The sequence below is a fragment of the Pleuronectes platessa genome, chromosome 9, assembly GCF_947347685.1.
Source record: "Pleuronectes platessa chromosome 9, fPlePla1.1, whole genome shotgun sequence".
Lineage (NCBI taxonomy): Eukaryota > Metazoa > Chordata > Actinopteri > Pleuronectiformes > Pleuronectidae > Pleuronectes > Pleuronectes platessa.
In genome coordinates this window covers 21,202,082-21,227,537 of record NC_070634.1, presented here as the reverse complement: position 1 = coordinate 21,227,537, position 25,456 = coordinate 21,202,082, and the positions used below count along the sequence as shown (strand labels likewise).

The 25,456-nt window shown below is 42.3% G+C and overlaps 1 protein-coding gene across 3 annotated transcripts in view; it reads left to right on the top strand.

Moving 5' to 3' along the window:
* dennd1b (DENN/MADD domain containing 1B) overlaps positions 1 to 25,456 on the top strand; it is a 103,427-nt gene that overhangs the window by 39,551 nt on the left and 38,420 nt on the right. For 2 of the 3 annotated variants that reach the window (XM_053430362.1, XM_053430363.1), the window contains exons 4-11: positions 579 to 628; positions 1,642 to 1,761; positions 7,001 to 7,070; positions 8,912 to 8,992; positions 14,287 to 14,340; positions 14,927 to 15,037; positions 22,771 to 22,871; positions 24,895 to 24,940. In XM_053430362.1, coding sequence (XP_053286337.1) covers positions 579 to 628; positions 1,642 to 1,761; positions 7,001 to 7,070; positions 8,912 to 8,992; positions 14,287 to 14,340; positions 14,927 to 15,037; positions 22,771 to 22,871; positions 24,895 to 24,940 — 633 coding nt within the window. Of the gene's footprint in view, positions 1 to 578; positions 629 to 1,641; positions 1,762 to 7,000; positions 7,071 to 8,911; positions 8,993 to 10,973; positions 11,034 to 14,286; positions 14,341 to 14,926; positions 15,038 to 22,770; positions 22,872 to 24,894; positions 24,941 to 25,456 lie in introns of all 3 variants that reach the window. The other variant, XM_053430361.1, reaches the window with a different exon arrangement.

Below are 25,456 nucleotides of genomic sequence, written 5' to 3'. Positions count from 1 at the left end.
CACCCTCCCCGCACCTTCCCCCCCAACCCACAGGGGAGGTGTTGGGAGGTGAAGCCCTAAAGGCTTGTCCCCCCCCCCCCGTCGCTCCTACCTCTTAACCCCTCAGAGCTGCTTAGCCCATTGTCACTACAATCTGCCACCATAGCCTTCGTGTTGTGCCCCCCCAACCCCCCCCCTCTCTCTCTCCCTCTTTCCTTCTTTCTTTCTCTCTCTTCCTTCATCTTTTCATCTCCTCTTGGCACCCGATAATCGATGAACTTATTAACTGCTAATTATTCAAGCTGTGGATCGAGGATCCCTCCCCACCCTTGAAAACAGGGGAGCCTCTCCACTCTGTTCTACCAAATGAAGTGGTTTATGTTGCCCATTCATTTGGATTAAGTGCATTTAGGCTGCAGTGTTTAGGATGTGAGGACCTTGTCAGATTTTTATCAGCAGCATTTAGCATTAATCCTCATTTTGTCCAGCGAGTTGATAGCACCTACTTAGCAGAAGCTCAAGAGATTTAAAAATGCATGGTTATTACTGGGATATGTGTTTCTCTAAAAGGGTGTGTTCTCTCTGTTCTGGTTTCTCAGGAGGTCCTTCAGACGATACCAAAGTTCTGCTTTCCCTTTGACGTGGAAAGGTACGATTCCTTTCCTTCTCCGCTTCCGTATTTTTTTCTGAACTGGGGCTCACTGTCGCCTTCACACACACACACACGAACACACACACACACACACACACACACACACACACAATCCCTCCTCCGACTAACATAAACACACATGTGCATTTTAACATATATATAAAGATGATCTGTGTGTTTTGCCTCTCACTCTTCTGTTATGAACTGTAACGTTACCGTCATTCGTTGGATCTGTCACATGATTACTGTGACTATCAAACTTTAATGATGAGTGCGTTCACTATTGCAAGAGGCCTTTCTGGATGTAAACCCGCCCCAAAATGTCCCTTTATGAATTTCTTTAAAAAAAAAAAAAAAGAAACACAGCTGTTATGAAAACATCCCCAATCTTAATGCTGTGCCGTAGAGAACAGATGTTTATGATAACGACGAGTGACCAGCCCACTTGCATGTGTGATTCACAGCACTGTGTTTACGAGAGCGTGCGTGTGACAGAATCCAGAATATGACGGAGTGGGTTTCTGTCTAAATTTTTAGTCTAGTCAGGCCAGCAGCTCTCTGAAAAGTACCGGGCTCATATTTTCAGCACGGAAAATTACATGTTAAAATTCCCATTGTAAAGATGGGGGGGGGGGGGGTCCATAAAGTATTTTACTGAAGCTGAGCTGCTGCCATCTAGTGGTGCAGGGTTGTACCAAGTTTCTCTGGAATTCACCTTGAGGTTAGAAACGCTTTTTACAGCTTTTCAATACTAGAAATGTGTGACATCAGATTTGGACCCTGAATGGAAATATCTCTCATGGCCAGAGAGAAAAGCAATAAAGAGTTTCTGATCCAGGCCCATTAAACTGTGTTGAAATATAGTGAATTTATAAAAAGACTTCATAGATTTTCTTTAACCTACTGTATTCAGTCAATTATTTAGACTTTATGTGCTTTGGTCATATATATGTGTGTGTGTGTGTGTGTGTGTTTTTGTGTGTGTGTTTCTCCCTTGTGTCTGGATCCAGGGTTAACCAGAGTCAGGTGGGGCAGAACTTCACCTTCGTGCTGACGGACATCGACGGCAAGCAGAGATTTGGTTTCTGTCGTCTCACTCAAGGCTGCCGGATCTGCATATGTCTGCTCAGGTAGGACACACACACACACGCACACACGCGCACACAAACACACACCCACCACCACCAGTCCCTCTCCTAATCGCTTTACCTTTTTTTTAATTTAATACTCCGAAGGTACATATATTTATTTTTCATTCAGAATCATTCTGTCCTAATGTACTGAGACTCATTTTAGCCTTTAACATGTCACACGTTAAGAATAAACTTATTCAACTTCAATCAATTTAACAAATGTCATAAGAGACACAACTGGAAATGCCGAGAACTAATGCGCCCTTTGCAAATGCAAACATTTAAAGTTAACCTTTCACATTTTACTTCTAAATCAGAATCAAGGGAATATGTGAAACGAGACTTTGTTCAAACACCAGTGACTTTACTTACTTATTCAAATAACCAAGACTTGGACTGTTTTGCCCTTTTTCAAATGATCAACGGATCACTGTCAAAACCAGCTTTCTTTAATATCTGCATTTGTTTCTCAGGTGTGATAGGGAAACATATTTTTTTTCACACAACCCAGAAGTTTATAGAGCTTTTTGAGACAACATTTCAATTCATTCTCACGCTTCACACTGAGCTGCACTATGCCAGCATAACAAATTTATATTCTCATCTGCCCACACAAATATGTTAGTGGTGTGCCTATAATTACCCAAAAGTTTAGCAGTTTTTGATATTTCACAGGTGGATTCATCATATCACAGGATGCCTAAATGAGGAAACCAAACCCAGGAAAATTACATTTTCCTCACATAATTACTCTTCAATAAGAGCTATTATCATTTAATTACCGCGTAATTGCATGTTGACACAACGTTTTTACACGTGTGATTACCTCACCATCACAAAGAAGGAGCACCCCAGCGTTAATACCAGTGAGAAGGCTCATGCACTTTCGAATAAACTGTGCAGAATGTTTAAAATAAATCAATTTTTAATGAGTGTATTAAACAGTTTAACAAACACCAAACTGGAGACAGAGCACAAAGCCCTTTCTTTATCTCAGTGTAAAGCAGCACTCATGTAAGTGCTGTCTTGCCTCTGTGTGTGTGTGTGTGTGTGTGTGTGTGTGTGTGTGTGTGTGTGTGTGTGTGTGTGTGTGTGTGTGTGTGTGTGTGTGTGTGTGTGTGTGTGTGTGTGTGTGTGTGTGTGTGTGCATGCATGCATGTGTATGTGCGTGCGTGTGCGCTGGGTGTGTGTGTCTGTTGATGGACAGTCGTGGGTTTGTCACTGCCCTGATGAGCTGCTGTGAAGAACGGTGTCCCTCCTCCCCACACCACCCACCCTTCCCGGCCAGCTTCCATGGCCTTTGTGTTTCTTTTCTCTCCCTCCGTCTCTCTCTCTCTTCCTCCCTCTCTCTCTTTTCTCCTCGTTATTCGGCTACTGCCACAGTGCGACAGCAAAGACGCTTGGCCCATAATTATGCATGAAGCTTCGCTGCCAATTAGCAGAGGCTCCCCTGTCCCTCTCGCTGAGTTAGACATGCTAATTCATTTGACATATGATGTATAAAATTCATTATGCATTCTGAGTAGTTTGCATGGCTTGCTTCATTTATAATAAAATAATGTATAGAAAGTTTTATTTTTTAATTCAAATTTGTTTATGTGCTCGTAGTTTTCTTTATTTTTTTTGTAACCCTGATCTTTTTCCTTTTACCATCTTAAATAGCCCCACAGTATTGTGAAAAGATTCATGGAAATAGTCAAAAATATAAATAAGAGTATCTCATTGAGGAAATGTGTAATTAAGTTCCTGTGTTCAAGGCTCTTGGTTTAAAAGTTTGTTCTCCTTGTTTACAATTAGTTAAGCCCATTCCTTCATATTAGCAATGCAAGCCAGTATCAAAAAAATTAAAGTAGATTTTTGTTTGTTCGAAACATTTGCAATTGTAGAGGAATGACGATAATACAGTTTATATTAGTTGTTCATCCTAAAGAATTGTAAGTAAAAAATTTGTTTGGTTAAAATCCAAAGCACAAAGGCCCATGCTAGCCTTCTAGTCTATATTCATTTAATCTATCATTTCCCATGGATACAAAATAGAGGTAATTAAAACAGTTTGCATCTGTGTGATTGTTGAAGTGCTGGGACCATAAAATTGTCACCTCTCCTTACGGGAGGAAGTGCCTTAATGAGTAGGACAGTTTTATGTGTACAGCCCTTTATAGTCTCATTGCTGGAGCTGTGGTCCAAAGAGCCAGGAAAAACATCCAACAAAAAAAAGAAATGCGTACGGAAACACAGAATTATAACTGGTTTTATTTTGAAACCTTTACTCCCCTGTCTTCCCTCATTCTTTTCTCACCTTTTGACAGATTTTCTGTTAAATGGGTGTAATTCAGAAATGAAAAGTAAGGATTTCCTCAGTTTTATTTAATGGCCGAGGCTTTAGCATACATTCAGGGACTGCGTTGCTCTGTTTATTTGGTCACTTATGGGCTTGCCAGATGACACTTCCTTCCCCTGTGCTTAACCCTTGACCTGAGAAGGTAAATGTGTAATGAAGTCTTCCACTGAGCCGTCTACAAAGTGTAAGATGACTTACGATTACAGGTGCCTGCGCTTTAAAGGAAATTTAAGACTCATCGGAGGAACATGAATAAATGTCAAGCTTAACACCTTACAAGTGCTTTATGGTTGCACCAAGGGCTGAAATTAGTGCTCTAGTATTAAGGTTTCATCAAACAACTAAGCACTGCGGTTTATATGTGTAATATGTGAGTGTGAGTCCACAATATTCTGAGACAGTTTCACTCTAAAGTTTCATTTTGGATACAACCAACTCACTTGAAAGATGTATTTCTTCGCTGCTGTTATAAAGCATAATTATAAAAAGTTCCGAAGGCACGTCCACGGCTCTATCGTTTATCAGACCATCTCGCAGCAAGGAAATATCTGCGCCTGGGATGGAGAGCACGGCGGGCTGTGAGTGGGCCACAGATTAACTGGTTCATTCTTTGAATACATGGCACTTTGAGGAGACATGTGTTTAAAATGGCAGGAGAGATTGCGGGGCCCCCACGCACTGAGCACGCCAGTGATGGATGCCTCTCTCTATCGGAGGATTTGCGAAGCACAAACAGATCTGAGCAATGAACTGTGAAGAGTAGGAGTATCTCTCTAAGCTTTTCTAAACTTTAACTTTACATCAACAAAGCCAGCGGAACGTGTGGGGTGGGGGGGGCGGTGGGTGGGGGTAAAATAAAACAATACACCTTTTACGTTATATACTTTCGGTTGTATTTGAATAAAGCACAACAAAATTAATGATCTATACTGTAGGACGGTGTTAGAAAGAATATGGATAATTTGGGCTTGGCTGCCTTCCCCATAGTGATCATGCATTTTCCTCTAAGACAAAGGATTTCCAGCACCTCGGTGTAGGAGTGTAATGACTGTGAGAACAGTGAGGCCTGATGGCTGTCTCTCTGACAGCGAGAGCCCTATTTACATCTCCTCCTACTGTGATAAATGAAGGATTAATGTCCAGAAGCCTGGCTTTAGAAGACAAAGTCACCCCCCCCCTCCCCGCATCATTATATCAGGCTGAACTTTGCGTGTGATGGTTAAAAGTAAAATGACCCCATATGCAGATATTTGCATGTTGTTTGACGTGGCAGAAATAGGTCTTCAGGTTGATATCCGGTCAGCACGTGAATTAACATACGCGTGTTTGATTTGGCCTCTCCTGCGAGTGTGACCTGATTGCACTGAATCTCATGCAAACGTCAAAATATTGGCATGTAAAGAGGCTGATTGTTTCAGACTAATGGTCACTCAGCCTCTCTGATTGGTGCGCTTGGCTGCACTTCCTCGGGAACCCGGCCTGTCATTGGCCCCTTGTGGATTTAGCGATAGGAAAATTTGCATTAGGTTCACTTTATTGTTTTTCTTGTTGTCTGTTAATTCCAGTCTACAGAGCAGCCAGTGACCCATGCCCTGGATTCTCCTTATTCTCCAGCTAACAGGACGTCTTCGCTTTATAAACTCACACCCTCAAAACTCTGACTCTGACAGATGAATTATATAATCATGGAAATGCAGATTTAATCAGAATAATTTTAATTGAATTATAGTTTTTATTCCTGTTATTTAAGACAATTCACATACTGAATATTTATCAAATTCAGTAAGAAAATATGATTGGCCACTCATTTATTTTTCAACTCATGAATCCAGTTAATTAAACAATCATGGGAGTTTCTGTTGATTTCATTGCGATGCTAAGAAGATCCTGGTAAAGAATTGTTAATCATGCAATTTTGGAAAATTACAAGTTAAAGCCCTCAAACTAGATCAAGATTCAACACCTTAATTTGACATAAGTATTATTATCATTTAATTACATAACATCAAATGAACTGAGCCCTAGCAGCTTTCGTGCCAAAAAGAAGATGTTGGCCACCTTCCACTCCGATTGGAAGTGGACTTGGCCAAGAATATGTCAACTTGGTAAAGAAAGCCATGCTGCAGATGCTCTTAGCTTATGCTGGGTGTTCTTAGTGATTAGCCATAACACAAACACTGCAGTATAATTTATTTTGAGCTTGTTAATGAATTTATTTATTTCACGTTCATTTCATAAGGCAAAGATTTTTTTAAGTACGTGAAGGGCATAAAAAGAAGCAGAAAGGAGGAGGGAGGAGGCAGGAGGCATCTTGGGCTGCATTTTTGTTAAGCTTGTGCATCTGGGAGCAGCATGCTTGTAAACCATAGCATCCCTCCACATCACATTAAAGCTATGGTTGTTTTTTCTTTTTAAGATCTAAAATCTATTGTTTTTTTCTTCCACCCTGCCATCCTATTGGCTTAAAGAGCAGAAATGTCAAGAATTCCTAGCATGTGGAGAGCCCTGGGTGCGAAGAATGTCAAAATAAAGCCTCTTCTCTTTTTACCGATGTAACAATGACACTGGAGGAGCTGCAGTGAAACACAAACCATTCTAAATGTCCTGTATACATCTGACGTTTTATGGTTGCAGACATTAACCAGTAGATAAATCCGGTAATATTACAAGAGTACAAATACAAACTGTTCGTTTTGCAGGGTCCAGTTATTTATAGACCTCGTGACAAAGTTTCCACGAGACAGAATCTCTCTGTATGTGTTGTCCTTCTACATCCTGCAGGAATGGAGACCCTGTGATGCATCACATGTTAATCGGTTTTGATTTGTTCTGTGCCTTTTATTTGTCTAATGCATATGATTAACCAGCTAGCCTTTTTGTTTTTGTCTCTTCCAGTTATTTACCATGGTTCGAAATCTACTACAAGCTGCTAAACACCCTGTCGGATTACCTAATGAAACAACAGGTAATTATAGAGAGTTTTTTATGTACATGAAATGTGTTACGGGAACACGATATGGAAACAAGGCACGGTTGTAGGATTTGACTGAGAAACAAGTGCACAGTTTTGTGTTTTTGAATCTGCACTGTGGTAAGATATTTCCCTCCATTCTGTTCTTCCTCTGGATGCTGCATGTTATCTTTTGTGTGCAAGTTTTGTTCGGCGTCTTTGGCTCGACTTGGCTTCTGTTGTTAGCAGCAACAATGTTGACATTTCACAGACCAAACGCTGATCTGACACTGGAAGTTATTCCTGATGATTTACTGGAAAACAAATCGTTAAGAAAACACACACGCACGTACACACACAAGCGCACACCAACACACACACACACACTCGCACAAATGCTCGCATTTTATAAAAGTCTTTTCCCCTGACTATTCAATGCATTGTACGAGCAAAGGGAGGGGAAATGTAAAATATGCAACAAACTGGGGAGATGTGCAGCGTCTAGCGCAGAGGGTGTAGGTGATGTTCCTGTGTTTAGAAGAGAGAAGAGGGAGATAGAGGAGGAAGGAGGGAGGGAGGGAGACAGAGGAGAGGAGAGGAGAGGAGAGGATAGAGGCAGAGAGCTTTGGGACTGCTTTCAATTGTCATGTAGTCACTGCTTCCCCTCAGAGACCCTCAGAGAGTCGTGATCAGGACTCAGACTTTTTGCCAAAGTAGACAGTCACATAAACATGTACACATTTCTCCGACTAAAAGGGATTCAGGAGGATAATCTATTACATATATATAGGCTATACGCATATATAATATATATATATATATTTATTCTACAGAGAGAGTGAGAAGCTGAATAGGATAGTTTTGTGTGTGGGCAAGAATGAGGAAGAGAGAGACAGAAAGATTGCTGGAAATCCTGAGTGACTGAAGTGTTAGTGTGCATGATTTGGTTTCTATTTACCCCGCTGTCCGTTCCAGGCGAGAGGGAGATGTTGACAGACGAGGGAAGACAGAAGAGCGATGAGGGTTTAAGGCGAGGGGTAAATGAACTGTTTCCCCAGGCCGTGTTGCTGACCATGCGTGTGAGCATTGAGCCTCTCATGACAGGAGGCTGTTCGATTGCACACACCCCGACACCCCCCCTCCTCCTCCTCCTCTCCCACCCTCTTCTTCTTTACTGTATATCGCCACCCATTCCTCTTGAGTCTCTGTTTCTCTGAGGCTCACACACGCACGCGCACACAAACAAACAGTTCCTCAAACAACTGCTGGCAGCCAAAACCAAAACAAAGTTCCCTGAGAGGGCAACAGAAAAAGGAGCTAAAACCAACAATGCTCAACCTCTGCGCTCACAGTCGTTATTTAAGTACACGTTGCAAAGTTTGGTCCCCCTTCGGGTTTTCCAGCCATTGGCTCAGGAGTGTAAATAGCAGTCTTGTTGTAGAGCTCATAAACGCGGGTGGAATAATCTCGGGGCCTGGTCTGTGGTCAAGCCGGCTCTATGATGGCTTCCGAAAGCCCCCATCTTCAGAGCGTAGACCCCTGCTTAATTACCGGCAGCCCTCTCAGCCATAAATCAACGCTGCAGGATAATAAGCGTCTGCAGCCCTACGCTCAGCCGTCTTTTAACCTCACCACTGCTCGTTAAACATATGTCAGTCGGATGTTTTGGAGCCCTTCAGGCCTCACTGCAGGATTGCCCTCTGGTCTGCATCAGTCCCAACGCTGTTGTTGAGATTGACACATAACTCGCGACATCAACAACACAAGTAAATAGAAATTCGTTTGTGCTGTGTGTTTTGATGTATCTTTTTTATTTTTGTTGTTTGTTTCTCTCCCCCCCCCCCCCCCCCCCCCAGGAAAATGACTTGAACGACATGCTGAATTCTCTCTATGATCTGCCTGTGCCAAAGCCCTTCACGCCAGTCAACCTGAGTGTGGTAGGTATAGATCTTATATTCCCCCTTATCAGAGGTAAGACAGCTTAGAGTAGACTCAGAAAGAGAGAGGAGAGAGGGCCAGGTTGGTTGCTCTAGGAGTGGATTGCATCAGGAAGGAGACTATAGCACAACGATAAAATGTGTAGTATTTTCTTGAAAATGTCTCGCCAGCCCCCCAGTCAAATGTCCGGAAAATGTCTGAGTGAGGCCATGTGAGAATACGGCAGGAAAATGTTCACAGTGAGTGAGTGGACCTATTGATGAAGTTCTGAACATTCAATAGTCGCAAAACTGAAACTAGAATGACGCTCAGCAGAGTTCATACCTCTAACAACAGTCCCCTTAAAAAAAAAAACACATTCAATTTCACTAGATCTGAATTTTTATCTAGATCTGCAGCAAATTACACAGACTCATAGATATTAGACCCCTAAACACGAATTACTCTCTGAGAAATCAAGGAAAATTTTATTGCAATGTTAAAGAAAGTGGATCCACCTTCCCTGACCCATGCATCATCCTTTCACCAAGGTCTGTGGTAATCTGTGGTAGTTTTTGTGTAATCTAGCTAACAATCAGTTGGACAGGTATGAAAACATGACCTTCTTGGCAGAGGTGCCAAAACAAAAACAGTACAAATATCTCAGTATGAGAAAGAGGTGGCGTACGTGTAGAAGACGCCGACAACGTGGTCAACTTGGAAAACGAATGAGATTGTGTAAACATGATGATCTGCCCCCTGCACGCTCTCCCCAGATGACACCCACTGAACACTCCAGACGTTTCCTTATCGTTGGGAACGCATCTGACCGGGAAAATCTACTGCTGGGACTTCATGTTAAAGGCAAAACATTTTAAATTCCCCAGATATTCTCTCGAGTTGATGTTTGGAGACAAAGAGGGAGGAATAATGAGAACCAAAGTGAAATGGACACAAAGAAGAGAGGAGGAGACCAGGACATGGCATGAAAACAGACGAAGAAAAAAATATGGGGCAGACAAGCAGAAACGGGGAGAGATCAACAAAGTAAAGAGGTTGCGATAAAGGAGATAAATGAGCGAGCAGCAGAAAGAAAGTGGGGAGGATCAGATACTGTAGGTAGGACGAGGGGAGACACTGAGGGCCCACGACTGACACTCTGTTTGGAAGCAAGAAGTGGCGCTAACAGGTTTGCGTGTGATTTGCCTGAGCTGGGCATGTTTCAACTTGAAGGGTCCTTTCACAACTCCTCATGTGTCCTGCTTATCAAAAAAACTGGAATGGATTAACGGCCCCCAGGTCCCTCAAAGTTCGCCTGTGTTTGTGTTAACTCAAACACACAATCTCATTGTATGGTTCCAGCTCATACATAAAGAGATCACTCTTAAACTCCAGTAAGCCTAACACATCTAACGGCTGTTTAACTCACGATATTTTTTATTCACTTATATCTGTGTTTCTGAGTTGCTCAGACTCTACAGCGTAATGGGATCAAAAGAGTTTCAGCGTTAGCCTTTGTGCTCGAGGATTAAACCCTCCTCCTTTTTTTTAACCAATTAAACAAGCTACTCTGGGTCTTTTCTGCGGCACAGGTCTCAGAAGGATACCCATCTAATTACACAGATGAATATACAACATAACAATACTAATTCAAGGTAATCAATATTTCTCCAGCAAGGTTAACAAGGTCAATTAAGATTCCTTGTGATTAATTTTTTCTTTGTGTCAGTTTTTTTTTTTTTTCATCGGCTCTCCATGAGAACAAAACCTTTTCATCTGAGTCTCAGAGCTTCATTGGAAAAGAAGCCCCAGAGAGCAGAGGTGATAGCTTCATCTCTTTTTCTGGAGAAGCCACTAGTTTGATATTTAATTGATGAAGCAGAATTATTCCCTAAAAGAGTTTTTTGTTTTATCGTGGCAGCCAAGAAGAAGGATCATTGTCCCCTTTCATGTGTGAACCCTGTTTTGCTCTCTCTCTCTCTCCCTCTCTCATTGTGCAAGAATGAGCAGTTGTATATTGCCACTGGGCAAGTACTGAGAGATCGGGGAAGCAAGGAGATGGTGAGTGGAGGGGAATGAGTGAACAGCAGAGATGGGAGGAGGGAAGGAGGCTGCTGTGAAATATGAAACCGCCGCTGCACTAATCGCATGGGAGCCGCGGCTTTCCAATTTGGCCAAATAAGCTGCTCTATCTTTTTAAATATAACAAAAACAAACTATCCTGGGCCTTGGTGTGTGTTTCTTCTCTTCTGGAAAACAATCAAACTTTGTAAATGATTAATGCCATTCCACTCTGCTATATTCTCTCTCTGAATATCAAAAGTTTTTTTTTTTCCCTCCACACTCTCCTTATGTTTAAAGCAAAGGCAATTGTACTCAAAAAATCTCCTTGATGCCTTTCCAGTTAACCCACTTTCAATGTTTTTATATAAACATGTCATCGAAAGATGAAAAAAAATAAAGATAGGATAAGCAAGCAAACAGCCAATGAAAGTCTGGGTTGAGTTGAGGAGCATGGCTTGTGATTATCACAATAGCATGAATTTACAGACCAATAGGGAAGGAAACATTTAGCGTAGAAGAGAAAAGAAAGAGAGCTGCCAAGAGGATTCTACTGTACGGTAAACTGTTGTTTGTGTGGCGGTTACAGGGGGTGTCCAAATCTACTTCAATCTCTATCACAATTTACTTATTCGACTCATATAGTTTATAATTGGCCCGGTACCGGTTCTCTTTTCGGTTGGTTTACCAAACAAAATACTTGAAAAGACTTTTAACACTATGACATTAATACAAGTTCTGCCCCGAAAACATTCCTTTTATTGAAAATTATTAAACCCGAATGTTGCCAATAAAACAAACAGGAAAGAGAAGTGGGTAATACAGTGAAGATCTGACTTCATTTGAGGATATTTAAAGTTTTCAGTCATAGTTTATTTCACTTGCACAACAGTAACAACTCAACTTTTCAACATTAATGTTCGATAAAATCCATACAGATTATCACTATAACACATGTCTTAAACCTTTAATGTCTACACAATATATTTTTTGTAGCAGCAGTTGTGGCTTCGCAGTAAACCAGCAGCTATAATGCAAACTACACATAAAAAGAAAATTCTGCAGCTCAATACAGCAACTTTACCCAAGATTTATTAACTGTCATCAGAATAAACAAGTTAAAAACATGAAGTACTTCTTACATTTCCAGCTGTTTATTACTGCAGGGCAGAAAAAACTGGCACTTTTGCTCTGTCAGGCACTTTGTAAATAAAACATTTATTTAACTTCATGACATTGTTGATATTAAACTTATTATATTGAGCCTAATGCTGCTGCTGGAAACATGGGAAAATAGATTCAACTAATTTCCAACAAATTCTTACATTGCAAACAGATTTCCAGATATGTCAGCTAAATTTAGAATAAAACTTAAAATAATCGCCCGCTTGCTTTTGTAGATCCATTTATAAGTCCTAATGGTAGCTGTGTAAAATATGCATGAAATATGGCTGTAATAATTGAAACAGTATGACAAATTCACTTATCTTAAAGACGGGCACGTAGGAGTCAACATGAACATCAATCTTTCGCCCAGAAAATAAATTCAAAAGGCAAAGCTCTGGATGTGGGTATCGGGTTAGAGTTTGCTCGCGCTGCATGTTCGTCTCCTCTGAGCTTTATTATAACTACAATGAATGCCCCCCTCTGGGGAGTATGACAATTCTTTACACATGTTGTTTTCAAAATTGTCCCTTAATAGACGAAACAAGTAAGTGGTAGTGCTGCCAATTCTTGTAAGTTATTAGTTTGTGATTTATTTCTTCATATTGTCACATATGACTTTTGAGCATCAGTCTTTTCAGAGGTTGGTAGAAAATTCTCTCCTGCAGATGTCATGTAAAATCAAGGGAAGTTTCAGAATCAGGCACAAGTCAAATACTGAACAGCAGCACTTTATACTTTATGCTCATGTCCAACATCGTAGTTACTTAAAAAACATTGAATCAGTTAATAAATAATGTCATGGGTTAGGGTTATCCTGCACTGAATTAAGTATTTTGAACTTGTATCATGTCCTATAAAAATAAATAGTTTTTAACTTATCCCAGGACATTAAATTAGTTAGTTATTATTATCATTTCCTTCCCTACATTTCCTCTCTGGCTGTGACGGGCTGCCTCTCTTCCCTCATCATCTCTAGTCTCTATAATCGGAGACGTCTTTCTCTCTTGGTGGAGATACTTCCCTTAGTATTGCTGATTTTGAATGCCTTAGCATGTTTATTGTAAGCCATGATGTTGTTTATATAATGTATACCTGTCAAGTTTTCTTTATTCATCGAAAAGGATGACCTGTATTTAGGTGTATATTTCTTTAAATACATATTTATTATATTTTGATTTAAATATGGCGCTAGTATAATTAAAACCTGTTTTCTAATCAGGCTTCGTCTATTCATTCAATACCTTTTTACCACCACAGCTCAGGTGCTGGATGCCATTGTTCCTGCCACTTGAGCCTCAAATTCAGTTCTTTAACACTACAGCAAACACTGACTATGTGTTTGCCTGATATAATTTGCCTCCCAAGTCAATAGCGGGAAGCCATGTACAGATGAATAATTTGTAATCTTTTACTGTACTCACTTTGCTTGCAGTGTGATAAACAACTACTGTCCACGCTACAGTGGATTTCAGCAAAGACCTGCAACAGATGGTCGAGTGGAGGCCTAGAGAAACGCAGGTGTACTGCGGATACAGGAGAGTGTGTGTGTGTGTGTGTGAGAGACACAGCAGTGTGTTGGAGTTGGTGGTTTGTCTACCTGTCTCCAAACAGCACCTCTCTCTGGCCCCTTTGATCTGAACACCGAACCTGCCCTGCTCTCCCAAAGTGAGACAGGCAGCCCTGTGATCCTCTAAACAACCTGTGTGTGTGCACCAGCGTGCGTCTGTGGATGCACACGTGTGCACATGTGCACGGGTACTTTTGTCTGTGTCTTGTGGCTCCACAAAGCCTTTTTAATGCTTAAATAAAGACTCAGCTTTCCACTGGAGACATCACCCCAGTCTGTGTCTATGGGGAACAGAGCTGCTATTGAGCTTTCTCTGCTCTGTAGGCCTGATAAAAGCGTTGCCACAGTTCAGACACCAGCTCAGCAATTCATATAGACAGAGCTGAAGATGAGCTATAAATCATAGAACAAAGTGAACGGCCTATTCCCCCCGTCTTCCCCTCATTCTCCTCTGTGAGTGGTGTGCTTCGCTCGTGACCTTCCCTCTTCTTTCTCCCCCACATGTTTGTGTTTTCGCAGCACTCGTACTTCATCGCCCCGGATATCAATGGACTGCCAACGATCCCTGAGAGTGTAAGTACACACACGAAAAGAAAAGAAAAGAGACAGAGGGAGTCAAAGACAGTTCCCCCCCTTCTGGAAACATCTCTGCCTCTAATCGCTGTTAATCAGATACACTTGTCACCTTTTGAAATTATTGCATCACCGTCTTGTCTCAGCTTTATCTCCTGTGGTGCTTGTACTTTTAAAGTTGAAGTTCAGTGATTGCCACGGGTATTAGAGGATTCAAACTGAACACATGTTCTTTGTTTGAGCTTGTATTCAAATTGTAGCTCAACGTGAGTTTAGCAAGTCTTTATGGCAAGATAAAAGACCCGCTGAGAACAGTAGTCGCTCTGGCATTTTAAAGCGACATTGGTTAATATGGTATCTATTTTTTTAACTGCGAATACTATATTGTATCGAAAAAAATATGTAATGTCATGACAGGCAAAACAATATGTGCACACGTGGAAGTCCAAGTCCTTTTTTTTTTTCAGCCAGTACTGCATGTCTCTCTTTATGGCACATTGTGGAACTCTCCCCATCTGAAGCATCCACACTTAACTGTAAACAACGACAGTCTGTGATGTGCCTTCTGTTCCTGTCTGTCTTCCAGAGGAACCTGACAGAGTATTTTGTGGCCGTGGACGTCAACAACATGCTCCAGCTCTACGCCTGTATGCTGCACGAACGACGCATCATCATTACCTCAAGCAAGCTTAGCACTGTGAGTCCATTCCCTCCAAGTCATCCTCCCTGTTAGAGTTATCAGCCGTAGGAGAAAAAATAACAACCTCCAACGACGTCTTGAAAGATGATTCATGTCTGAACATTGTTGGTGTAGGTGTAAGTTTCTTTTACATTTTAATCGGGTTTCAATGAAGAGTTTCCAGTCTGTGTGTAATGCTTGGTGTTTGCAGTTTGCCATGTAAACATCTTGTCTGCTGTCTCTCTTGCATCCCAAGCAACAAAAAAAAAATCAGATATGAGAATATGACTATAAATTTGCAACATTGAGTCATGGTTGCGAATTTTTGGCCTCATATCAAATTCAGATATTGAATTAAACTGCCCAAAAAAGTGTATTGCTGAAATGTTGGGACTATTCCCCAGATAGAACATGATTCTCTTCATCAATATTCAAACAGGATATCAAACCCTAAGTAGTATGATGAGAATATTTATCTGACATGGCTGCACCGCTTGTAAGGGGAGCGCTGAGCTGATCTGTCGGCCTCCCCACCCAGACATCCTGCAGTCAGGCAGCCGCACCATCGCCAAGCTCTGACAAGCTGTGAAATCCACACTGAGGCTGGATTATATTTGACTGTTTGTCTTATAACTGCAACATATTAATGGGCAAAAAGTCTTAAATTATCCGTTATTATGTGTCTCAGCTCTTTCACTTAATTTAAAGGCCCTTCAGCCTGTACGAGGGAGGAAATCTCTGTCTCTCTCCCCCTCTTCCTCCCTCTCTTCCTCATTCCATCCTCCTCCTCCTCCTCCCTGTTATCTCTGAGACCGACGAGGCAGAGCCAAATGTTTATGACAGATGAGATGGACGGGGGGAAGTGATGTCATCCAAGTCATATCTGTATCTGCAGTGTAGCGGCGTGGTTCTGCCTCGGTATCTTTGTGGAAGGCTGCAGAACAGTGAACAGCCGGAGGGGCCTCTGGTGGTGATGGGTGCTGGAGGAAACGGTACCAGGGTTCCCCCGCAGGAGCTCTAATCAGGACGAGCTGTAGAAATCAGCCAGCCCTCGGAGAGTCTCACCTGTCTCCCCTCAGCTCTCTGGACCAGCAGCACCTCCTCTCAGTGTCGAGTTAGCACACTCTGCTGTGACACGAGGTTACACGATGTAAATTACCAGACTCAAGGGTGAAGGTGTTTTCGTTTTAGAGGGAAACTGGGGTGAGGGGGGGGTGACTTTTGTCTGTGATTTACAGTTTTCTGCACAGACAAATCTTGGCTTTTTTTTTTATTTAATTTTTTATACAAATATATGCCGACAGGATATTTTAAGAGCTTCCACGTCAGACCTTTACCTCTGTAAGCCTTTTATCCTCTGCAATCCTTCCTCCACTCATCTGTCTATCCATCCATCTTCCTCAGGGAGAGGTGTTTTGGTTTGGTAGCGATATATGTCAGGCGCTGTAGTACAAAGGTATTTTCACATCCCCACTGGGATTACTAGCAGGCCTTGTGTTATTACTGTTCCTGTGATGCGTTATTTTTTGCTGCTGGGTAGATTGACCTCCTAGTTCAAGTGGAAAGGTCTTCCAGGATTCTCGAAGTGTATACATACTAAACTGAAAAAAGAAGAGAGAGTGCAGCTCATTATCCACACCACTTGTCTTGTGATCAAATATCTTAAAGGATGAGAAATATATAATTAATGTCAGGGTTTGTCAAAATGTTTGTTAAAGTGAGTGTTAGCAGTCAGCGGTTAGACGGGTAATATTTCTATAGTCGGCTTGCCCCGGATATAGAGGATGTATGAGAGAAGGTATTGTTAGTAACATCGTTAGTACCATCCAGCTGCTTTTCACCACCTCCGCCTGTCCAGCCTCTCAGCCAAGCAGAGAGAAACAGGGAATTCAAAGAGCAGGGAGAGTGAAAGACACACACACACACAGACACACACAGATATATTGCATTTATTCTGCCTGCTCTAGGTGCTGCCTGTGTTAAAGCCCCCGGTGAACCCACTGTGTCAGTCTGTCGGTACATGGCCGGCGTGTCTTGCGAGCAGCCAACAGCAAAGGAATAAATCATGATCTTACAACAATGCGTCAGTTGACTTATTGCTGTTTCGTGACCAGAGGTGAATGGTACCACGGTTTTAAAAGGCCGGTCGGCGGTGGCACAAGGGTGGGAGCCAGCCGAGCGTGCAGCCTTGTCATAGGGCCGTATAATAGGGCTGCATCCGCCCTTCCTCTAACTAGTCAGTTGGGAGGACCCCCACCACCACCACCACCACCACCATCGCCCCACCACCCTCCGTGTCTTTCATCTGCCGAGGCCCCCCAGCTCTGGAGCCCAGCCTCTGCCCTGCCTATCGCCCAAACTCACACAGCTCAGCCCCAGCACCAGCTGACAGCAGCCCTCTCATCAGCCTGTCAGGCCTATGCTAACAAGGAGCTATCCATCCGCCATGCCCTAGAGTGCCAGCTGTCTCTCTGTTTCCTGCCTTTTCCTCTGTTGTTCCTCTCCTCTCTTTCCCTGACTTCTGTCTATCTCTATATTTCTCTATTTCTCTCCATCTTAGTTATTCCTGCTCACTGATATTTCATGTCCATCTGTCTCTCACGGACTCTGGCTGCACCGCTCTTTCTCTCTGACTTCACCCCATTCTTCCTGGGTGTCTTAATGTGTCTCTCTGTTGTTGTTGCATCTGCAGAAATCCCCCCTCCCCCCTTCCCTTACCCTCAATAAACTTATTTCAGCCCTGTGCCATGTGTCTCGCTGTAACGTTTGTGTTGTGGCACAAGGGGCCGTGTATGTGCACATGTGCACGTTGCGGGTGTCTGTGCATTTTTTGCATGCATCTGTTCATTCGCGTCTCCTGCACTCACAGGTGTTTGTACCTTATGCCGTATGTCTTTCTTTCAGAGTCAGTGACCATGTGTGCATGTGTGGGAGGCCTGGCGTTAGCTGTTACCCGCTTTGTCCTGTGTGCCCTCTCTCTCCCTCTTTCTCTCCCTGTGCCACCTACTTGTTTGTGGCACACCTCCGTAGTGCTGGGCCTGACATCCCTGTATGTCAACAGAGGGAGAAGCAGAGCGCGGGTAATTGGCGATTTAGTTGGTGAGGGGAAGGGGGAAGGCTTAACACGACGATAAGCAAACAGGAGAAACAAGGGAGAGATGGCAACGTACAGCAAGACAGCATGAGGAGAGGAGGAAAACAGAATAAGAAATTAACTTGGATGAAAATTAGACGTGGAAAGTAGAAGAGGGGATTACATTTGGAGAGTGCGTAGGGATAGAGTTGGAAGTAAAGGCTGGTGGAAGGGGAAATGATTGTTTAAGGCTGGTGTGAGGAGGTCAAGAACAAGTCTGTTGATACCATTCCTCCTGTCAAATTGAATTACGTTGCCTGGAGCAGCAGTTATTTGTCTCACACTCTGCTCTCACTATAATTTAACATGTTCAACAGGTTCCTCCTTCTGAGAGTCGATGTTCAATCTGGTAAAATGGCCCACATCCACCTTTTTACTGCCCCCTTACATGTAAAGTAATATGTGAGAGGTGGTGTACGCGGGTCCCACAGTCGCTTTCTCTCCACTTCTGTCTGCTTTACTTCAACATGTCCGGTTGCTTAGGTTCAGAGGAAGGGTGTGGGTGGAAACACACTGCTGGCTGACACAGTCTGCAGAGCTCAGAGTTGCAGGGTTGAGACGATGGGAGATCACTGGTGGGTCTTGTTCTTTAGGGAAACATCACTGTTGGTTTGTGTGGCCGTTCGGGGCAGGTACAGGGACAAGCCTGTCTGGATATGAGGATGTATGAAAACAGAAAGCAGTGAGTTGTGGCAGCTGTTTGTCAGCTTGTTCTTGTTAACTGGTGAAGTCTGTGTCCAAATTGTTACCTTTAAATTCATGTAGAAAAAGCCCATTAGCTGTATTCATGCTACTCATTCTAAGCATGCTTTTATTATGTTGTATGCGTGCTGTGTATAAAAACCCGATATTTAAGTGTGTTGTTGATGGATGTCATTGTCCCACAATGCACTGCACAAAGAAGGAGTCACCGCTCACAGCTTGAAAATATTAGAAGAAATTCTGACTTGTGGTGAAAGAGCTTTGTAAGTTGCAGAAAAAAACTTTTATAATTAAAACTTTTACAGTCTCATTTGTGAAGTTTTATTCCAAAGAGGTAGTTTGATTGACATCCAACGTGTTTTTATGAATGTATACAAACTGAAAAAGCAATATTCTTAAGACATTTATTATGTCGTACACACAGTAGACTGTAAGTATATATCGTCTGGAGTCAAGACACAGCCAGTGACTCACGCCCAGACCTCTTTATTGACAAAACTAGTGTGTGACCTCTTAGCTACAGTTTATTGCTACCTACTTCAAAGTGGCAATGCAAATTTATCTCCCACTTTCTTCTCCGCCTCTTCATCTCCGTAAGTCTCCGTGTCTCTCTCTTTTCTGTCCCTCTCTTCCTTTAGTGTTGTTGAATGGATCTGGGTAAACCAGTGTTAGTGTGGACACTTTCTGTCTCAGCAACAGCGCACTAAGAAAGCTCTCAGGGCAGAACCAAAGACCTTGACTGTTTTTTGAAGCAGGCTGTCGCTGTATAATCGGTTAGCTTCTCTCAGAGGAAGGGGCAACACACACACACACACACACACACACACACCCACACGCACACAGTGTGAGAGTCAGCCAGCCCCTCATTACCAGGCAGAGCCCTGGTCCCTGAGGACTGGACCCAGCACCTAATCCCGTATTTGTTCTTGGGGACTGTATCTGTGATTCTCCATTGAATGGAATATTAAGCACCCAGGTCTTTTGTGGAGCGTGTAAGCCATTTGGCTCCACTCATCTATTATTTATCAGCCTGGCAAATATTTTATCAGCCTTAGCCTCTCATGACCCACTCTCATGTGAAGTCCCCCCCTAAATGAAGAAGGAAAAAAAGAGAGGAGTACAATTTCTCTTTTTTTCACCCATTTATCTTCCCTTTTTACTTTTTGCCTCATTTGTTCTCAAACCTGAACAAGGACACAGGGATACGTATTAAGCTCAGTTAGCGGAGCAGATATGTGAACTATTCCTCTGCAGTTCCCTCCAAGTTGCCCTATCTCAGGCACACTGCCACCTCCATCGCTTTGGAGATAACAAATAAAAGAAAACAGGAATCTAGATTTGCTTTATAAATCGTTATCTTAGTTTCAGTGTCCCCCCCCTCCCTTCCTCCCTCCCCAACTCCCTCAAGCCAGCCAACCAGCCTGAGAAGAAGAGAGAGAGAGAGAGAGAAAGACTCCTGTTTTCCCTTTCAACCTGAGAGTAAATCATGCCAATTGAGGGACTCACCTTGAGGTCTGGTGGAGATAATTGGAGTTGGTTAGCGAGGTGTTCTGTGCTATTACCTCCTGGTACCAGGGAATGGCTGGGGCTCGTCTCACACTCCCTGAGGAGAAATACACTTGCCTGTTGGTTGTCCGCTAAATGTGTGTGTGCGTGTGTGTGTGTGTGTGTGTGTGTGTGTGTGTGTGTGTGTGTGTGTGTGTGTGTGTGTGTGTGTGTGTGTGTGTGTGTGTGTGTGTGTGTGTGTGTGTGTGTGTGTGTGTGTGTGTGTGTGTGTGTGTGTGTGTGTGTGTGTGCGCACATGAGACGAATGTACATATGTGTGTGTATACCCATAGCCGGTTTGCTGACCTCTCTTCATCACATTTTAATGGCCCGTTAATGTCAAAGCTTTGGAAAAGGGAGAAGGGTGTGCTGATTTCAATAGTCGCTCTTCCACCAAGTGCTTCACTTTCACACATTAATATTCATAGCATTGATTTATTTTCAGAATTAACCAAAAAAAAACAACAAGAAAACAAACTGTTTGCCAGGGAATTAATCCTGACAGGAGCGTGGCATTGTTGTGTTTTATTTGAAGACGGCAGCCAGTGTAAATATGCATATGCAGATACACAGAGCAAGACACCAATTAAATGTTGATTAAGTCCTAACTATTGTGGGACTGGGTTTATGAGAGATTGCACGGAGACGATGAAAAAAAAAAAAGGAAAGAAGATCATTGCCTCCTTTTTTTTCTGGCCGATATGAAAAATGAATGCAGTTAAACATGCAGGCAGGGACACAAACACATGCACACTTGTTTTGTTGCTGGGAGCTTTTCAGATGTCCAGGCTTGATGTTCGGGTGGATCGTGCAGGGTGGGGCCCCTCTCTCTTTTTTCTCCGGCAGCAGTGGTTTTCAGCCGCCAAAAGCTCGCCCACTTTTGGCCGGTCAATTGTGACATTGTGTGTGTCAGTGAGCAGGGGGTCTCCTGGTAGTTGTGCTTGTGTGTGTGATAGTGTGTGTCCGCTTCACACATTGACTGTGAAGCTGCAGCAGTATAACAGCGGCTGCTGCTCCGGGGTCCCGGCGGTATTGGCCTAGCCCGCAGTCTCTCTTGGCTAACTCATGTTTCATTCTTTGGCAATTTGCCCTAATGAAGTCCCGCAGGAGCCCCTCAGACCTCTGTTCTCTTTCCATATTTAATCATGTTATTTTAATCTGGGGGATGAGCTAAAGCCTCTTTCTCCTGCCTGGTGTGTGTGCCTGTATGCGTGTGTGTTGCAGGTCATTACTATAGCAGAGTTTTTATGAGACGGGAATGTCAAGATGGGGGGTGCTGCTGGTTTTTAAGACGCTGGAGACAATGACTTTAATTTTATGTGTAATGTTGGTTTGACAATGTAGAGAGCGTCTTTAAAAAGGAATGTCATCCTCGTGCGATTGCTTCTCATTATTTGCTGAAAAAAGAGGTTAATTATTCCATATTTTCTCTTTAATTTCTTAGTCATGGTAGTTGGGGTAATTTAGATTTGTATGGCTCCTGTCAGCGCTGTTTCAGACTCCCTTTGTTGCTTTAGTGCAGGTCGCAGCACAATTCTTATTTTTGACGTGGAAATTGAAAAGCAGTTAATTAGGAACGCAGGGACGGTGTTTTGCTCATTTCTGTGTTTGAAACAGGCTTGAATCTGTTTTGTTTTTTTTATATCCAATTTGAAAAACGCCTTGTGCAATTTTAGCAATATCATTGCTGTGCTGACCCACCACAATTGAATCAGTATACAGGAAGCACTGGTTTCAGCAGTTGTTTCCTTTTCTTTGTTTTTTTAGGTCAGTCTTTACTATACTTTCCTTTGCACCTCCCCATCGATCCTCCTCCCCTCTGCCACGTTCATGGGGTTAAAGACAGGCTCCTGTCAACTGGTTGATCTTTAGCTTTCAGGCTGTTTTTCTCTTTCTCCAACAATAGCTTGCAGGTCGTGTGTTCATCACAAAAGCGCCTGGCATGTCAGTGCACCATGTGTTTCTGAGGGCTCTTGTTTGTGCGCAGGATTAAAGGTTTACAGCAGCACGTTTGTCAGTGATAACTCAATGAAATCAAAGTACATCAACACCATCACAACTTCAGCGTGCTTGATCAGATTTCTTTTAAAAACAGGATATTACCAGGGTATGGTTAGAAATGGAGCGTCTGTTCTCTAGACCTTGGCAGTTAAACTCAAGAAATCAAGAAAACAAGAAGAAAAAGGAACATCAGTGTATTTAATGTAAATGTACAAGACTGTTTCTCACCTCGCTGCTCTTCTTTCTTAGGGGCAGTTTTTGGGAGTGAATTCAGTCAAACTCTGAGAACAGAAGAGTTTTTTTTCTGTCTCTGTTTTCTGTGTTGTTGTGGAAACTTAGGTTGAGTTTGTCCTCTTGTCTCTTTCTGTAGTTAACGGCATGTGTCCACGGTGCGGCTGCGATGCTCTTTCCCATGTACTGGCAGCACATCTTCATCCCTGTGCTGCCCCCGCATCTTCTGGACTACTGCTGGTAAGGCTGACCACCTCGGAAAAAGTCACGCACACACACACACGCACACACACACACACACACACGCACACACACACACACCCCCACCATGTGTGCTGGTCATTCACTGAGCTCTGCCGCTAAAAACCTTGGTGTAAAATTGCAGATGCACGTGTTCACACATTCTCCCACCCGTTCCTCGCGTGGTTCTCACGATTCCTCTCGTGGTGCGCCTTCTCCTGTGCGGCCCCTCAACATAATGAACAGCCCAGATCACCTTGCTCCATATTTCATGCCAGCGCTAGCTCCACACTCCCATCATCTTAGCCCTCTCAGGGGTTCATTACCATCCATCCAATGCAAATCTGACAAATCTGAATGGACTTGATTGGAACTGAACGGAGAGTAGCGGCTCATCTGCGAATCCGCGAGCGTGCGGGTCAACTTCAGATCTGTGCATGTTAAAAAGAAAACACAGAGTGTGGAAGTCAGCTGATGTAAAGGGAGCTGGTTTAAAGCTGATAGCTCGTACAGTACAGGGCTTTTTACCACGAGGGACACATCAGCAGAACGCTCTTCATCACTGACAGTAAAATGTGATTTTCAACACTCTGGGAAGACTCATCTTTATCTTATTCAATCACAGGGGTGAGCTCCATGCCCTGATTAGATAACTAAATAATATTACATGCCATATGTGTGTGAGCAGTACCTCAGAGATCCTGCTCAAACTGGTGTGTGTATGCGCAAGTATCTGTCTAAACCTATTTGGAAAGTCGGTGCTGCACGTTCATATAACAGAGTGGACAGTTACTACAGTGCAGAGCAACAGGCCTGCTGCTTGTGTTTCTGTTGCTTTAAGTTAATTATGAGCCTGTGGCTTCTGGATCTTTCTGGCCAGACATCCACTCAACCAAAGCTATTCCGTTGTTGCTGCCTCTGTAAACCTCATCGTAAAAACCGGCTTTCTGTTATTTGACTATTAAGTTGATTTTATTCATCTTGGTACTTTTAATACAACTTTTAATATGAAGATGAATATGACATTGAATAAGAATAAAATAACATGAATCGATAAATATTTATTTAGCATTCAGAGAACCCTTTTGACAATTCTGCTCTTAAAGTTCTCTACAGTTTTACAAGTTTTTCCTTAGCACTTGAATCTACCATCTTGTTAGTGGAAAACTACATGAATTTACTTTCAAAAACACTTTTTGTCAATACTAAAATTTAAGTTTTTTCTTTATTTAAATATATAGTTGATTAGTAAAAGTTTCAACGTTTCAAATGTTTGTATTTTTTTCTGCAATGTCTGTTATAGTTAAAGACAAAATATACAAAAGATAAACTTTTTAGCATTTGAATCAACAAGTCAGTAACCAAAAATCCAACGACTTTAATGAGGGAGAAACATGGTTGTTCAACTTCAAAAATCCAGCCGAGTAAAGATGAGTTTGTTTGTCCTGGTACACGATGGTTAAATCAATGTTAACTTCCTGTGCTCTTTTGTAAATACATTTAAACAGAAAACAGTTTTGTTGCCCTTGTTAGGATAATCTATATATGTGCAGCTAAATTGAATTATACAGCTCTGACTATTTTTCCATACAGCCACTGCACATCTGTTGTGGCACAATCGTTTTCACAATTTTCACAATTTCCATATTTCCTTATTTCTTTTGTAGAATATCACAGACGCAATCACAAGTTATATCACAGTCGGGTCATTTCAGGGCGTTCGGGCTACAGCTCTAAAATACAGATAAACCACTCAACACATTAAAGGAGCCGTAATTTATTCAAGTTTATGGTTTAATAAATAAAGATGAGTCAAATATCAATGAAGTGATTAAATTGACTTCAGCAGATCGACTAATGTGTTAATGAAAGAGCAGGCACAAGACATACAATGTTTGTACCCTTTTCCACATGGGTGTGTGGAACGTACAGTGATACTGGAGCCTCCATATGTATTATAACCACATTCAGCCATCTGATAATATTATTGTTGTTGCTTTGTTTTCCTCTCTTCATTCCACAGTGCCCCCATGCCATACTTCGTGGGAGTTCATCTGAGTCTGCTCGAGGTATGTTAGTGAATCTGTGGGTATGTTTACACAGTATGCATATGAATGTGCATGTGTATAAATGTACATCATTATACTGTATGTGCATAATTACATGTGCTGCTGCAAATTGATGCACATGTGTCAACTCTGTTCATAAGTAGTTAAATGCTGATGTTTACTAATTTGATTTAGATGTTTGTTATGAATTTCAATGTGATTGTCTGTAGATTTTCTAGAAATAAATAATACAATTTAGGGCTGTAAATGTTTATTGTAATGCTGCAATTGCAACATTGGACCTTGAATAATGTTATAAAATTCAAATAATTAAATGAATTAGAGTAACGTGGTTTTGCCTCATGCAAATCAAAAACACCCTGAATTCTTAACCTGTCGTACAAAGAGAGAGGGAGAGAAAGCATCTGCAAGCAAAGAGCATTTTTACTTCATTGTTAAACCCTGTGTGTTGGCTGGGGGTCAACAACATGGCTGCTGTGTGTGAACGCATGTAGCACAAGCACATTTGAGCTTGTG